The 16,789-nt window shown below is 39.2% G+C and overlaps 1 protein-coding gene across 1 annotated transcript in view; it reads left to right on the top strand.

Moving 5' to 3' along the window:
• Window positions 1-16,789, top strand: part of adam22 (ADAM metallopeptidase domain 22) — a gene marked incomplete at both ends in the record, with an annotated part of 63,761 nt that overhangs the window by 40,900 nt on the left and 6,072 nt on the right. The window contains 21 exons of the mRNA XM_083895629.1: window positions 71-147; window positions 997-1,071; window positions 1,604-1,675; window positions 3,458-3,624; window positions 3,718-3,802; window positions 4,462-4,552; window positions 4,653-4,704; window positions 8,025-8,124; window positions 8,566-8,637; window positions 8,927-9,019; window positions 9,877-9,957; window positions 10,061-10,111; window positions 10,295-10,358; window positions 10,444-10,549; window positions 10,637-10,756; window positions 11,711-11,879; window positions 12,705-12,816; window positions 13,391-13,481; window positions 14,205-14,258; window positions 14,934-15,134; window positions 15,556-15,656. Of these exons, the coding sequence (XP_083751755.1) occupies window positions 71-147; window positions 997-1,071; window positions 1,604-1,675; window positions 3,458-3,624; window positions 3,718-3,802; window positions 4,462-4,552; window positions 4,653-4,704; window positions 8,025-8,124; window positions 8,566-8,637; window positions 8,927-9,019; window positions 9,877-9,957; window positions 10,061-10,111; window positions 10,295-10,358; window positions 10,444-10,549; window positions 10,637-10,756; window positions 11,711-11,879; window positions 12,705-12,816; window positions 13,391-13,481; window positions 14,205-14,258; window positions 14,934-15,134; window positions 15,556-15,656 (2,034 nt within the window). The remainder of the gene's footprint in view (window positions 1-70; window positions 148-996; window positions 1,072-1,603; window positions 1,676-3,457; window positions 3,625-3,717; window positions 3,803-4,461; window positions 4,553-4,652; window positions 4,705-8,024; window positions 8,125-8,565; window positions 8,638-8,926; window positions 9,020-9,876; window positions 9,958-10,060; window positions 10,112-10,294; window positions 10,359-10,443; window positions 10,550-10,636; window positions 10,757-11,710; window positions 11,880-12,704; window positions 12,817-13,390; window positions 13,482-14,204; window positions 14,259-14,933; window positions 15,135-15,555; window positions 15,657-16,789) is intronic.

Genomic DNA, 16,789 nt, shown 5'->3' with positions numbered 1-16,789 from the left:
GCGCATTGCTAAAGACAGACAAAAAAGGGTCAGTTGTCTTCTAGTAGTATTTAATGTTTTTGTTTCTTAGGAGATCTGCCAGAGCCACCTTTTCCCAGCCCTCCATTTCCTGAGTCAAAGGATGTTCACAGGAGAAAAAAGAGACAGGTATGTAGCTGCAGCTTTTGTTCTAACATAATCATCCTTTGCAGAGGAATTCAATTTGTGCACATTACTATGTTGTAAATAGAGACATAATAATTATGCTCAGAATGTTTTTTTGTTTTTTGTAAAACTTCATACGGCTTCACTCAAGTGTACATAGATGATACTATACAAAGTTAAAGGTGCATTATGTAATAAATCTAAAGCAACTGGCCATAAAATCCTCCTAATATGTCACAGAGACTCAGGAATAATGTTCATATAACAAACTGAACTCACCAACAACAACAGTACAGACAAAACATTTACATTAAAAAAAATATTTTGCAGACTGCAAATCATGTTTTGGCATGTGGCGTCACCTACCAATCATTGCAATCAGTAGAGTCTCAGCTGCCGAGCAACCACGGGTTGCCAGTTACGTCAGAAAACGAAACCTAAAAGACCTCGGTACTTTGAATTCGAATGTAGTAACTGTTTTTGGCCACATTCTTACATATGGCACCTTTAAAGAGGGAGAGAGCAGTGTTTCCTCACAACAGCTCTCTACTTCTTCCTATTCTCCTCCTCTTCTTCTTTTTCATGAATTATTTACCTCATGAGTGGAGCTTGCTTCCAGGCTAATCTGTTTGTCCCACACAGTCAGATGTGTGCAGCTGTTTGTCTCAGTCCTTTGAGCTGCTGCTCTTTATTTGGAACAAACAGAATGAACACACACCTGCTTTAGATTTAGTCAAATTCCTCCGTATTGATTTATCGTCTACTTTTCTTGGTGACAGGAGACATTAAGTTGATTGTTTTTGTTTACTGTGTGAGCTCTTGATGTGTTAAATGGTGTCTGTTTCCTCTCAGGCTCCACATGTGTCCCACAGTGTAGAGGATGAGACGAAATACATCGAGTTGATGGTGATCAATGACCATTTAATGGTAAGTTTCTCACTATGTCTTGAATGTACGCCTATAATAAGAAAATACTAGTAATTGTGCTATTTGTTTCTTACTGTAAAGCTTATGTGTTCAAATACAGATAAATCATTTTTCAAATGATCAAAGCACCTGATAAAGATGGATTGCTTTCTTTGCAGTTAGCTCTATTGGTATTTTCACTGGATATATTGATGATAAGGAAATACAGATACGCACTATAGACTTTTCTTTCTTCCTATGCTGGCTGTGCCGACACTCAGCACTTTAAAAGTACTTGCACCTTTGAGTCACTCCACAAACTGTGCATACAACAGAAAAAATTTTGATCAAGTGTGCTTTTCTTAGATCTGCTGGGGCTGATTTTGTTTTATCCACAACGACAGTGATGTCTGAAGTACACTATTAGCAGACACTGCTACTTTTACACATTTAAATGCCGTCAAATGAATTTGTTCCAGATCGTGGACACTTTTTTTTACTTGTTCTTTCTTTCTTTCTCCATCCACCCCCCCCCCTCTCTCTCTCTCTCCAGTTTAAGAAGCACCGTCTTTCCGTTGGGCACACAAATAACTATGCTAAGTCGGTGGTCAATATGGCTGACATGGTAAGATTTGTATTGATCCTCTTCTTGGAAAGCTTGCCACAAGCACTCCCATGCATTGAAGCTGAATGTACTGATTTGTCATTTAACCAACCTCAGTCACTCCATTTAAAACCTCTCCTGCAGTGATGCGCACTTTTTTTTTTCCTTTACGGTTTCAGACGAGTGAAGCAACAGCGACATTCCAACAGTGCACATGCAGAAAATGTCAATGTTTTAATATTTGCGGCCACATCTGTGTGCTGTGTTCCTGAAATCTGACCTGCTACAGGGTCACGTCTGTAAGCAGATAGTCCGGTAAAGCTGGAGCAAGGTCACGCTTTTTCTGTTGTGACCTTGTAGACGATCATATGAGGCAGACTCTGTGTAGGAAGTCCACATTGATTTCTATGTGCAAATAGAGTTCTCTTTCTGCTCTCTGTGTGTGCGACACACACAATTACAGCACAATATTAGCTATAACAGGGACATTGTGTATATCATGAATTGTATAGCAATTCCATGTAAACTACAGTGAATGCAAGGACACAGACTTAATAAATAAAGTTGTATAATAATAATCCTTTCCTAATCCAATACCCACCACAGTGTCACAAGCAAGTAAATACCTTTGTTCTTCAGGGATGCTGTGGTCGTGGCTCATTAAACAGAAACACGGGTATTTAATTGTTTCATGTACTTTGGTGAGCAGTTATCACTGTTACAGTCATTTCAAAACAGAGCCTGAATTAGAATGTGACTGTGACATATTGGTGGTATTTATCTCACCATAAGAAGCAGGGTTTGGCAAATGTAGTCCAAGGTTTATGTGACTGACCAACATAATGTTTATATAAAGTAGGGATGGGAATCCTTGGGTGGCTCACGATTCGAGAAGATTCCGATTCTTCGGGTCACGATTCGATTCAAAATGAATAGATTCTCGATCCAAACGATTCTCGATTCAAAAATTGATACAATACATAGTGTAAGGCAAATTATGACATCAAAACAATACAGTTTGTATGAGATAATGTGATCACACAAAGGCAAACGTTAACATTTATTCATTCAAAACAAATTAAAACTTACTTACTGTACAAAAAAATAACTTTCATAAACAAAAGCTTAGACTAGCTGCCTTTTTCTCCCAGAAGTTACAAAAATAAACTGTAAACAAACTGGTGTTTTGTGTGGTTTTTCAAATTGGAACTTAAAAAAAACAAAAACAATAATAATAATAATAATTAAAATTCGATTTTTGAAGTTTATGAATCGATTCAGAATCGTAGATGATTAGAATTGCGATTCATATGTGAATCTATTCCCCCCCCCCCAACACCCCTAATATAAAGGTCGTGTAGAGTCTCAATCTCAGGTGTTTGCTCCACACTTGCTATTTTGGGACAACACAAATGGACAAATACTCATTTTTTGGCATTCAACAAAGAGACATTTTGCTGTTGTCCCTCCTGAAATGGGGACCCGATTTATTTCCAAATTATGAAAGCCAACATTATTATTTGCCATCCAGTTCGCTCCAGCGTTGTCCTTCAGACGCTTACACTAGTGTGTGCCTGAGTGCATGTGCTGTTGTGTAGAGGCAGTATCATACTAATCATTCTGACAGGTGCTGTCACAGTGAACAGCTAAAGATGATAATGAATTTGATTCATGCCTCTCCGTGTCATCACCATCACAGGCTGCACCACTTATCTGTTCCTTCATAGTTTCTTGAACACTTTACACAAAGATCTAACACAAGCGTGTGTTTTTTAAAGCATTATTGTCCTTTAAATTACCCAGATTTTCAGAGAGCAGCTTAATACGCGGATCGTGCTGGTTGCCATGGAAACCTGGTCAGCCGACAACAAGTTCAACATTGACGACGACCCCATGGTGACCCTGAGGGAGTTCATGAAGTACAGGAAAGACTTCGTCAAGGAGAAATGTGACTCTGTTCAACTCTTCTCGTGAGTGTGAACGTCTGAAAAGTTTTGCTTCGCTAACTTGACGCTCGCATGTTATTATTATTATTTTTAATATATTTTTTCTTGTTTCATCAGAGGGAATCGCTTTCATAGCAGCTGGGGCGGAGCTTCCTACATGGGAGGAGTTTGCTCTCTCACTAAAGGAGGTGGAGTGAACGAGGTGATTCACAAGCCACAGATTATTATTTTGTGTTTTTAAGATGTGATGCCTCTGTAATCTCTTTTATAACTGGTGGTGTGTGAAATACTGGAAAACCTCACTTTACACAGTTAAACAATTAGACTTTATTATAATGCAGAATTAGTTATTTTTGCACCAGTAGTGAACGCACATGAGGAGCTTAGGTGGGGGATTGAATGCCTTGCTCAGAGGCACCCCTGTCCTTGACCTGTTCCAGGATTTGAACCCTCCAGTTGCAAGCCCAATTCCTTTCCACTGATTTGCCCATAAGATACTGGTCACTACACTAACTAGGAGCAGTTAAAGTTACTTAATTGAATACTACTACTATACTTACTGTGCTTGAGTTCAAAAGTAATGACTTTTAATGAAAGTAAAAGTACAAGTAAATGTAAGAACTATGGTTTCCTTGTGTTCACCTTCACATGAAGCTGCTGCCAAAATAACATGTGACATGTTTGGGTTTGTGGAGAAACATAATATTCTCAGTCAAGCCTGTTTACACTTGCTCATTGTTAAGTTACAAATAATCATACAGGGAAAATATACTGGCGTGAAACTATGCTCCTTTTTCTGTAAAAGTGACTTGTTTGATAATGTTTGTTTCTTTTCTTACTCTTTGTCTCTCTTTCCATCAGTACGGGAAAACAGATGAGATGGCCATAACCCTCGCTCAGCTGCTCGGACAGAACATCGGCATCTTCTCAGACAAGAAGAGGATCCTCAACGGTACACGTTTGAACCCTCATGAGTCTTTTATTTGTCCATTTTACAACATGATATTATTCTCAGTCTCTTTTTTATGTTTTTTTTTGTTTTCTTCTCTCAGGTGAATGCAAGTGTGATGATCGCTGGTCAGGCTGCATCATGGATGATGTTGGGTAAGTTTGTTTTTAAATTACAATATCCTTCTTGCAGAGTCTTAAAGGCTTCTTTAAGACACGACAGATGCTGGTGCTGCTGGTTTCCTGAACAAATATTACTATAAAACTTCAGCTTGGATGAAGATAAAGTTTGTTAAAAATGGACATGAACGAGATTTGTATTTTAGAGTTGCTATGCAAACGTCACAAAAAATAGTAGTAATGTTGCTTTAATGGTAACATCACACATCACATTTGTCCTAAACCCTGAATTATTGTTTTGCATTCAATTATTATTTAATCCAAATATAAACACACCAAAATTATTGCTAGCAATACTAAATATTTTGCTTTTTTAAAATTATTATTATTACTATTATTATTATTATTATAATTATTATTATTATTATTATCATAATAAGGACTACAGATGAAAAATAGCCTCTTGGCTAATTCTGGCACATTTACAGCAATGTTATTAACGTGCACTGTCCCTGTTGTCAAATAAACATATTATTTATTTATCATGATTCACATTGTAATATCGGATATCTCCATCCACTGTAATATGATTATTGGATGGTAACTTACCACTAGGTGTCAGTCTGTGTCTGTTTATGGATGATATCAGCTTGTTTGTGTACCACGTGTAGTTTGGGCTCGTGTCAGTAGATGTAGAGGTGTATTCTACAACGTTTTTGCTCTAAACTCAGTGTGCAGGTGATACATTAGTCTTTGTGTGTTTTATGTTGTCACTGTTAAACATGCCTGTGTGTCTGCTATATAAACTGTGATAAGGCCTGCTTGTCACTGTGCCACTGATGTGTTGCGTTTGTACGCGGCACTGTCGTGTGTGTGTGTGTGTGTGTGTGTGTGTTCGTGTGTGTGTATATATATATACCCCTCTTCTTAAATACTTCTCACATTCCCCCTCTATCCCGAATGGGACAGCAGGTGAGCAGAAGCTTGACTAGAACATTGCCTGTGCTGTTCTGAACCGACCGGCTGCCGGGGAGGGGTTGTCCGTCATCACAACCCTTTTCCCATTTTCATCCAACAGCACTACAGCCACTGTGGCCCCAGCTTCTCTTTTAAAGTCAAATGATATGAACAAATACAGTTAGATGTCTCTTTATTGTTATTATTATGCACCAGCTGTATTTTTCAATATCATTTTGTACAGTTTCACATGTACTTGATGTGAATTCCTTTTGTTTGTGGCCAATGTCACTGGCTGGCCCACCTAGAAGATTTTGTTGTTAATTTTGGTTATCCTGATTATTAATAGTCTCCTTTTCCCCTCTGCCATTTGAAAGTCTGAAGTTCCATCAGTTCCATCTTTTTTTTGTTTGTTCCCCCATGTCTAACCGATTGAAACAGTCTGCAATGTCATTTTCATCGTAGGCCAATACTTCTCTCTATTCCCTGTAACACACTGCAGCACACTCCTCTGACACACACACACCCCGTCCACATCCTGCTCTATTGGGTTACAGTAATAAAACTACTGTGAGAACATGTGGTCACATGACAGAGGACAGGTCACTCTGCTGTGTCTGTCCTCTGTGAATGGATCTGGCCCAGATCTAAAATGAAGTCAATGGTATTTCAGACACTTGTATTCAATGAGTAACTGCAGTCATGTCCATTGACGGGGGTTTTCCTTTTCCTCTCTCAGCACCTGCATGATCTACTTAACCTGAAAACTACTACTAACTCTTTTTCACATTTTTTTCACAGGGTTTAGTGACTGTGTGTGTCTGTGTGTGTGTGCGTGAGTGAGCATTTGGTATTTTTTTTTTATATATACTGTATATATATATATATTCATTTACATCCGTGTATTCTACAGCAGCTTTATTATGGGCTTCTTAAATCCTAACTATACCTAAAAAAAAAAAAAAGATGGTGCATTCCTTCCAGAAAGGTCAGAAATGTACTCATGACATTTTATCGTTTGAACATTACGGTCAAGTTAGGATTTCGAATTGTTTTGTGTCGTGTCCCCTTATATATTTATTTATTTATTTCCCTGTTTTCTTCCCATCCAAAAGAATGGATGCCATGACAAAATATGTATTTTAAAGAGATAAGTGGTGCAACATTACACAATCAGAATCTCCCAGTGTGCAGTAACACAGTGATGTTATGTGTAAACACTGCTATGTCTTATAGTCGCCACTAAGGGGCGCTAGGCTGATTGTGAGCTGGGAAAGAAGAAACTGAAATGTACTTGCACCAAATAATCAGGAGCATCAATCTTTTGGAATGCATATTTTGTCCTCCTGGGTTTTCATGCACTTTGAAATTAAGCTTTTTTTTTTTTTTTTTTTTAATCAAAGCAGAGAAATGACATTAGTCCAATCATGTTCTGACTCATTTTTATTTCCAGTCAATAATTCACGCACGTTTCATCTTATTGCTATTTAAAGAAAAGACAGACACTACAAGATTTTGACAAGATTCTTGACCTGGGTGATTAATTCAAACCAAACGAAACACAAATCCCTCAGATTAAACCTGATTCTTTGAACAAAAATCTCTCTGAGATATTGTAGTGTACTTCATCCACCACCAAAGCATCATGAGTGCATCGCATTGGTGCGTCACCGACCGTCTGTGTAGGTGGCTTCATTAAGTCACGTCACATATGGAGTAGAATCAACCTCTTACAGTCTCTCAGTGAGTGTCTCTCTTATTGCATTGTTTCCTGTGCCAGTCAGAGCCTCTCAGGTCAGGTCTCAGCAGCCTCATCAGCAGGAGCACATGGTCATTATGCTCAAATGATAAGTGCTTGCAGCTTCAAAGACACTTGATTGTCAGACATTTGGACCAATGCTTCAGATGATAATAATTTTCACTTTAAGAGTTAACGCTGGTCTCGGAAGAGAAACTTCAGCTCATGGTTTGAGGGGCACAGTGTTAAACGATGATGCAATAACAGTTCACAAAGTGAATCATCGAGGACATCATTCACTAATCCATGTTAGATCCATCGGCACAATTTATCTCCATCTATGTTGTTGCAGCTTTAGCCATACTATAATATCCACCTCCGTGTTGTAGTAAGGATCTCTTCTGAACTGTGAGTATGGTGAATCTGCCTTCAAACATTTCCTATAAGAAATTCAGATCTTTCCGTAAATTAAATATGAGGTTTATTTTGTTTGGGTATAAAAGATTTAAAACTTGTTTCAAAGCGTTTTTTTTTTTTGTCCTGCTGTGTGTGTTTTTGAAAGCAAACCTTCTTTCTGTCATATATTTATCTCCTTTTATCCGACGGTCCCATCTGTGCTTTATTAGCGGCAATAATCACATCGTATGGTTGTGTTGAACAGCTTCTTCCTGCCCAAGAGGTTCTCTGACTGCAATGTGGAGGAGTACCACAACTTCCTGAACAGTGGAGGAGGAGCTTGTCTGTTCAACAAACCCCTGAAGGCACGTCACTCTCTCACACACACACACACAAATTATTCATTTAAAGGTGCATTATGTAATAAATCTAAAGCAACTGGCCATAAAATCCTGCTAATATGTCACAGAGACTCAGGAATAATGTTCATATAACAAACTGAACTCACAGACAAATATTTGCATTAAAAAAAAAACAGTTTGCAGACTGCAAATCGTGTTTATGTTTTGAAATCATGTTTTGGCATGTGGCGCCACCTACCGCCGTCTACCAATCATTGCAGTCAGTAGAGTCTCAGCTGCCGAGCAACCACGGGTTGCCAGTTACGTCAGAAAATGAAACCTAAAAGACCTCGGTATTTTGAATTTGAATGTAGTAACTGTTTTTTGGCCACATTCTTACATATAAGGTGTTTTTTTTTTTAGTATTGTGTCACTTACTGTATGCTCTTTGTCCCCCCCCCTCAGCTGTTGGACCCTCCAATCTGTGGTAACGGCTTTCTGGAGCCAGGAGAGGAGTGCGATTGCGGCAGCCCGGCGGTGAGTTACAGCAGGGGGAGCGACAATAAAGGGTTAACATGCAAATCAAAATGATGAGCCACTCTCCACAACAACAACAACAACATCACTGCCTGCTGTGTCATACTTTGTCTGACAGGAGCGCATTTGAATTCATCATCAGTCATTTCACAGGAGGAATCCAACACCTGCCAACACCAGTTAACACACGATGATAAGAGTTTGTCCAAAGATATCTGCGTTTTAAAATGGATCACGTGTCCATGACGAGGTGACGCGTGACATGGATGACTTTGTGTTTGTCTGTTAGGAGTGTGCCAGAGAAGGAGAAAACTGCTGTCAGAAATGTACGCTGACTCAAGGATCAAAGTGTAGCAACGGACTCTGCTGCAACAGCTGCCAGGTAGACGAGAGCTTGTCCTTCTTTATTGTCATTTTCCATGGTTCATATAGTTCACCAGTCTCAACCATTCATCTGTAAATGACAACTGAATTGCACAGTAATACATCCACGACTCCCCCCTGACAATACAGATAGTGATGATTGGTCCTCCCTCAATCACACAAAAGATGAAATTAATACAATACAAAATTAAGAACTTAACTCCTAAAAAACAATGTGCTATACTAAAGAAAAAAACACTGATGCAAAAGGGGTAAAAAAAGGAAAAACATGACAACAAAACAAGACCTAGTACTACATAAACAATGGACGGAGTGACATATCCAATCCAGAGCTTGTCCTTTAACCCTAGAACACCATTGCCAGGTGGTTTTCACCCGAGCAAATGCATTTATGTGATTTTCATGAAAACCAAGTTTTCATCTTCATTATTATAATTTTTTTAGACATTTTTTGTTCCCAAATTCCTAATTTTCCAGTAATTATGGTCCCCTCATGATGCTTTTTCTTTCATTTTGTTAGACATGACACATGTTTAAAATAAAAGAACACTACTCAAATTTGTCATGTTTTGATATATTTTGATGACAAGTACTTTTTATTGGTTGTATTTATTATCTCGGGTAAAAATCACCCGGCGTTAGTGATGGTGTTTTGAATTTGAGCGATAATGTTCTAGGGTTAATGATGTGTCCCATAAACAGTGGGTGAATTAATGCTGACGGGTTTCAGTTTTTGTTTTGGTAGAAACACAGTAAGCGATAATGAAGATGATGGTGTGGTTTTTCCATGAGGAAAAACAAACTATTGCAGAGCTTTAATACAGTAAGAATGATCTAAGAGCCTTTTGTGCACAGATGGAGTTAATGGGGGTCGTGTGTCGAGATGCAGTGAATGACTGTGATATCCCAGAGAACTGCACGGGCAACTCCAGCCAGGTGAGCATGAGCTTCCATCTTTAAGTGGATCTTTAAACTTCATACTCTCACTGTCACGTTTTGTCCATGGCTCACATTGTGTATGATATGTTTTTTTTTGCAGTGTCCACCCAATGTGCATAAGATGGATGGCTACACATGTGAAAAGGATCAGGTGAGATTTGAACTAATCCACTTAGCAAATCGCAAAGGCTGCAATTTCAATGTTCACCCAGTGTTTGCAGTTCACTGTTACAGTTTTCATAACTTGTCATTCATATTTTCATATTCTGTTGTCAGGATGGAACACAGAATAGTTCATATTTTGATGGTTAATGCTCAGTCCATGTTTCCACAGGGTCGCTGCTTCAATGGAAGGTGCAAAACCAAAGACAGACAGTGCAAGTACATCTGGGGAGAGAGTAAGTCCAATATGTCTGTATTAGATTAACTCATAAAGTCACTTGTATGCATCTTCATGTTGATTGTGTCGTTTGTCTCCCTCAGAGGCAACAGCAGCTGATAAGTTCTGCTACGAGAAGCTCAACATTGAGGGGACAGAGAAGGGCAACTGTGGCAAAGACAAGGACACCTGGATCCAGTGTAACAAACAGTACGTCACACCTTTTCCGTGCATGTGAAACGCAGTTCTGGGTTGTTCTCTCCAGGTGATCTTTGGTTTCACTTTGTTTTTTTCCAGGGATGTTCACTGTGGTTACCTGCTGTGCTCCAACATCTCACCTGCGCCGCGACTGGGGGAGCTGCAGGGAGGACTGACTTCTTTCTCTGTAGCACGACACAGCGCTTCTCTTGACTGCAGGTGAACATTAATCAGGAAAAAACTCAAAGCCCAAACCGATGGTGATGTATCCTTGTACTTATGCGCTATTTTTTTGTCTGGTTCAAAATGTCATTTTTTGGAGTGCTAAAGAGGACATATTATGCAAAATTAATCAACTTTTTTATACTTATATTTGGGACTCTGGAGGCCTTATGAGTAGGCAAAGTGAGAAAAAAGATGAATCACTCATGTTTTTGTGGTCCTCCCCAGTGTAAGTACAGGAGATAAAACACACGATGTTGACTTCCGCGCTCATTGGGACGTCACAATGACACATTCTTGGAATTGTTGTCTCACGGAGCTCCGCTTTGTCTGTAAAAATGCAAAGGTGCAGGGGAGGGCAATAGTATCTGGAAGAGCAGAAGTCCGCAAAGTGTTCTATTCTTGGCTCCACAGTGCAGCGCAGAGTTCTACACAAACTTCCAGCCTCAGAGGATTTACGTGTCCAGTGGATACATGTTATATATGACGGCAATGTGCCGGCTGGAGTCGGCAAATGATGGCTTTTCCAAATGCTAACTGCTGTTAGCTCCCGGAGCCTCAGTGACGCTGATGTAGTTTCCTGTGTCTCATTTGCATTTAAATAGACAGACACTCAAAACTGAGCGTTCTGAACAGGGCTGTTTTGGCAGGGTGATTGAACTGCTGTGGTGCTTCATCCTTATGCTATTTTGACCAAAGCATGTCACAGACATGTTCATTAGGACACCAGGGAGCTAGTTTAACTTGGAGAAATAGGGTATAATATGTTTTGGTGTCGGAACAGGTAACACCTTACTCTTGGTTGTCTGAGTTGTACTTGTATAATATAACTCTGGTACAAGGAAACCAGTCATAGGACAATGGGTGAAATAAATGACATTAGATCACATTTACATGAAGTGAACTCTGTCTTTATCATTTTAAATGACCCCTGTCATGCTTGTTATTCAGCGGCGCTCACGTGGTGATCGATGGAGACACTGACCTGGGATACGTGGAGGACGGGACAGCCTGCGGGACGGACCGAATCTGTTTCAGTCGTAAATGTCTCCCAATCCAACAGTTCAACTTCAGCACCTGCCCGGGGACCACCGACAAGATCATCTGCTCTGGACACGGGGTACACACACACACACACATACAGCAGAAAACACACACACACACACACACAACCAATGTGAATCTGAACGTGTAATCAGGCTTGGAGCAGAATTCCCTTGACCAGGAAAACTCAGTAGAAGCTTGTTTGTGAATGGGAGGTTGCATTGATTCTGTTTCCTAGAGCCTCTTGTAGTTTTTTTTTTCTGAAAAACACATCCGTCTTGAAAGTATCACAACTTTTGAACTCCTAATTTATGAGACTTAACATGATACTTTAAGTCATCTGTGTACATTAAAGCCTAATTTTAAAAAAACAACAACAAAAAAAACATTGTTTTAAAGGTCCAGTGTGTAATATTTAGTGACATCTGATGGTTGGACTGCATATTACAACAAACAGAAGTGTGTCAGTGTACTAAGGTCACTGATGTCATTGTTCTCTCGTTTATGTAGAAAACTTCTGCTTCAAAACACATGCTCTGGCTGTTTTATCCACAAAAAAAAGGCCCTTATATAAAAGTCTTATTCTAACTCTACAGAAACTAAAGGAGTATTATTTTAAAGCGATTATACACTTATACAAACATACTTATTGGCAGTATATTACATTTCTGGCAATAGTGCCAACGCGAAATGTTACAAACAGCACCTTTAAATAATACTATATATTGAGTCACACACATTTAATTTAATATAGTAATTATTGATGTATTCCCTTTTTGTTTAATTCTTTACACTGCAGTTTTTTAATTAAACATTTTGAATACCTCCACAAAATGTGTTTTTTTTTTAAACTCAGAATAGATCATGTTCTCTTTTTGTGTACTGTATGATGATGTTGTAGGTGTGCAGCAGTGAGCTGAAGTGTGTGTGTTACCTGGGCTGGGCTGGAGACGACTGTAACTCCACGTCCCCTCTCCGTTATCTCATGGTTGGACCGACCGCCTCCGTTTCAGGTAGCGACGTCGACTCTTTCGCCTCCTGCTGCGTCTCTGCGTTCATCGCTCTCTTCTGTGATTTCATTTATTCTTCTGTGCTGCCTCTTTATTTCGTGCCTTTTCTTGTTTTTTTTATTTTTCAGTCCATTACGTCCATTCCTGTTTAGTTTGGTTCACGTCTGCCGATTAAAACCATGCATGTCATTCTTTTTGTTTGTCATTGTGTTCATACTCATTCTTTGTCAACAGGCTGATGTCTTTGGCGGAGTGACTTGAGGTTAGATTTGAGGTTTTTTTTGTTTTTTTTTTCGTTTTTTGTTCCTTCTTCGATGTCAAATCCTCGTTCACTTCCTCTCGACTGTTTTTATTGTTAACCTGGAAGTACACGTATATGCCTGTTCCCCTCAGAGTGTTCTCCGCTTATCTCCCCTTGTTCTCCTTTTACACTTCCTGCTAATTGTAGTGTGTTTTGGTTTTGTTGCAGTCTTTTGTGGTTTGTCTATTCCCGCGTGTCCACGTGACTCGTGGAACAAGACACTTATCAATTAACACACACACACACACACACCACCACCACTCTCCTCTGTTTCAGGTATCACCAGTACGAACATCGTCGTCGGGGCCATTGTGGGCTCCATCCTCTTCCTGGCGCTCATACTGGCTGTAACAGCGTGGTGCTACAAGTAAGTGTCCCTGTAACCTGAATCTGTGATGTTGTCAGTCAGTGATTTCCAAACCAGTGGTCAGGCCTCAAAGGATCTGAGAGGCCGTGACCTTGTGAGGGTGTGAGAGGATTTTTAGCGCCGTAAAGAAAAACTTATTTTGCTGTTTCGCGCAAATGTTTTCCTTTTTCTGACTCTCGTCCTGTCCTTAATGGCTTCTAAATAAAACAAAAAAAAGAACAATATTTGGTTTAATTGATCCCAATAAGAACATGGGCCTTTCTGCAAGGAGTTTGCATGTTCTCCCCGCGTGTGCGTGGGTTTTCTCCGGGTTCTCCGGCTTCCTCCCACAGTCCAAAAACATGCGATATGGGGATTAGCTGAATTGGTCACTCTAAATTGACCGTAGGTGTGAGAGTGTGAGTGAATGGTTGTTTGTCTCTATATGTGGCCCTGTGATGGACTGGCGAACTGTCCAGGGTGTACCCCGCCTATGTCAGCTAAGATAGGCACAGCAGCCCCCGCGACTCTCTGGTGGAGGATAAAGCGGTAGATAATGGATGGATGGATGATCCCAATAAACATTGGGATCACTGCTAATGATAATGGATTCCTTAGTGAAAATGACTTTGTTTTGAGGCTTGTGAATCATGACTTTACACTTTATTATTATGCACAACTTTGATAAAATTTGATAAAAGCAACATTATAGTTATTGTGTAAAATGTGTACTTCTCTTCACAGGAGCTACAAGCAGAGATGCTACGTTGAGTCTGAGGTTCACCGAAGATTCTGCCGGTTTGCTCACTTTAATGTTTTTTTCTTGTATTCATTCAAAATGTCAGATTTTTTTGTTGTGTTCAAGTGTGCTTTAAGACTTATTAGGTTTTTGTCTCCACACAATTTTGTTTTATTATATTTTGTAATATGTTTTTAATTATTACAAGAGTTTGATTGCAAATTGGCTTTTTATTACTGTGGATAAACAAAATGTGCTCATTGTGCTTCAAAATAACCGTTGATGTAAGAATTACTCCGATCTGTATTTTTTATAAATCAATTTTTTTAATCTATATAGTGATGGAAACGAGTGTATAACAAATCATATTCTACAAGCTAGCCTTATATGCCTTGTATTTTGTAAAGAAAATGTTAAACTGCAAAGAAAAATGTGAATTTCCCTGTCAAGAAAAGTAATATGCAGTGCAGTAAAAGTATAAAGTAAACTGCCAGAAATTTGCGAGACAAAAATACACATTTCATCACAGCGACTCAGTCGGTTTGAATATAATTCATTCATCATTTATCTATTTTTAATTACTTGCTCAGATTAGGAATAGAATTGCTTAAGGAAAAGAAAAATTTGTTGAAACTAGTGACACATTTATTTGTAAAGATATAGTAAGCTGGACATTTTCTTTCTGTCATTTTCTATGTCTACTTCTATCTTAAAGTGTTGTTCTGTATTTATAGGCAAATGCCCCCAGGTGACTATGTCACAAAGCCTGGGGATGCAGATTCCTTTTACAGTGACATGCCTCCGGGTGTCAGCACAAACTCTGGCTGCAGCTCCAAGAAGAGGTCAGCCTGCCTGTCGCACCTGCAGATTTGCACCCTGTCCTTCACTCCCTCCATCCCATCCATTTCTCAGAACATCTCACTGTTTGGCTTCAGGTGTGCCACCTCATCATCACTCTTTCATTCACTGTGTGTGTGTGTGTTGTGTTCATGAGTGTAGACCAGTTCAGTATGTTCTTGTGTGATCGTGGCTTTTGACGGACGTGTATTTCCGTTTTTGGAGCGTAATGTTCTAACAGTGTAATAGAGTTTTGCAGAAAACACCTCAGTACTCACGTCATGCCACTCTCCCCATGTCATGATGCTCTTTCGTGACTCATAACGTTGTCATCTGCTGTAATGGAGTCTTCATTTTCGCCTTCATTTATCTCAGCCTTTCCCTCGTCTCTACATCTGCAACCGGAGCGGGGAAGGCAGCATATAATATTATAATATTATAATAATTAGTCACAGTGATGTTACCAATAATATGTTTTCCTTGCTGTATTTGTGTGTGTGTGTGTGTGTGTGTGTTTAGGTCTAATGGACTGTCACACTCATGGAGTGAGAGAATCCCAGATGCAAAACACGTTTCCGACATTTGTGAAAACGGGCGACCAAGGAGCAACTCATGGCAAGGTAACACACAAAATTCCCAGAGAGGGGAAATGCTTGTACTTAATTTTATTTTGGTGTCTCAAAAAGAACAAATGTCAGTTATTCCTTCCTTCTTTTTTTCTTTTCTTTTTTTTTTAAGTAAATGCAGGAAATAGGCTGCACAAAGGATAGTTATAGATCATCATAGTGCAAGTTCTGTTAGTGAAATGTTGCATGTAGCCTTAGTCGGAGCCAAAGTAATCAATCATTCTATCACAGGGTGTCTGCGCGGTCTTAAAAAGTATTAAAAGTTGATAAATCAATTTTGGAAAAATTAAAGGTGCCATATGTAAGAATGTGGCCAAAAACAGTTACTACATTCAAATTCAAAATACCGAGGTCTTTTAGGTTTCGTTTTCTGACGTAACTGGCAACCCGTGGTTGCTCAGCAGCTGAGACTCTACTGACTGCAATGATTGGTAGACGGCGGTAGGTGGCGCCACATGCCATGTCGAAACATAAACGTGATTTGCAGTCTGCAAAATATTTTTTTTTAATTGCAAATATTTTGTCTGTACTGTTGTTGTTGTTGGTGAGTTCAGTTTGTTATATGAACATTATTCCTGAGTCTCTGTGACATATTAGGAGGATTTTATGGCCAGTTGCTTTAGATTTATTACATAATGCACCTTTAAGGTCCTTAAAAAGCATAAAAAAGTCTTAATCACAATTTCGTGAGGCATTACATTTTGCCCAGGCAACAATGCGCGTGCACATGTGACGTTACGCATCTTGCGACAGTGGGCACGCTCCTCATATCTGAAATCACACGAAATAAACTCCAAAATCATGAATACTTGAGTCAAATTGTCACATGTTGTTTATTTTATTAAACCTTGCCTTTGTTTTCATGCATTATTTTCAGCTTTGTTCCTTTCCAGCTCATGAGTTCCTTTGTATGGTTGTGCTCTATAGACCTAATTGCAAACTAAAACTGTTTTGTAAGGTTAAATACGTGCTGCTGATTACAGCTTGAAGTGGTGATAAGGTCTTAAAATATTTTGAGAAAAAAATCTTAAAAAGGTATTGAAATTAACTTCCATATAACATGTATCAGTACATGAGGCAATTCACTTGCTTTAGAATCGTTTTCTTTTACCGAGCACCTCGACAAA

Source organism: Microchirus variegatus (assembly GCF_963457635.1).
Source record: "Microchirus variegatus genome assembly, chromosome: 1".
In the NCBI taxonomy this organism is placed as follows: Eukaryota; Metazoa; Chordata; class Actinopteri; order Pleuronectiformes; family Soleidae; genus Microchirus; species Microchirus variegatus.
The sequence above is the reverse complement of the archived record's forward strand: the minus strand, read 5'-3'. Positions and strand labels throughout refer to the sequence as shown.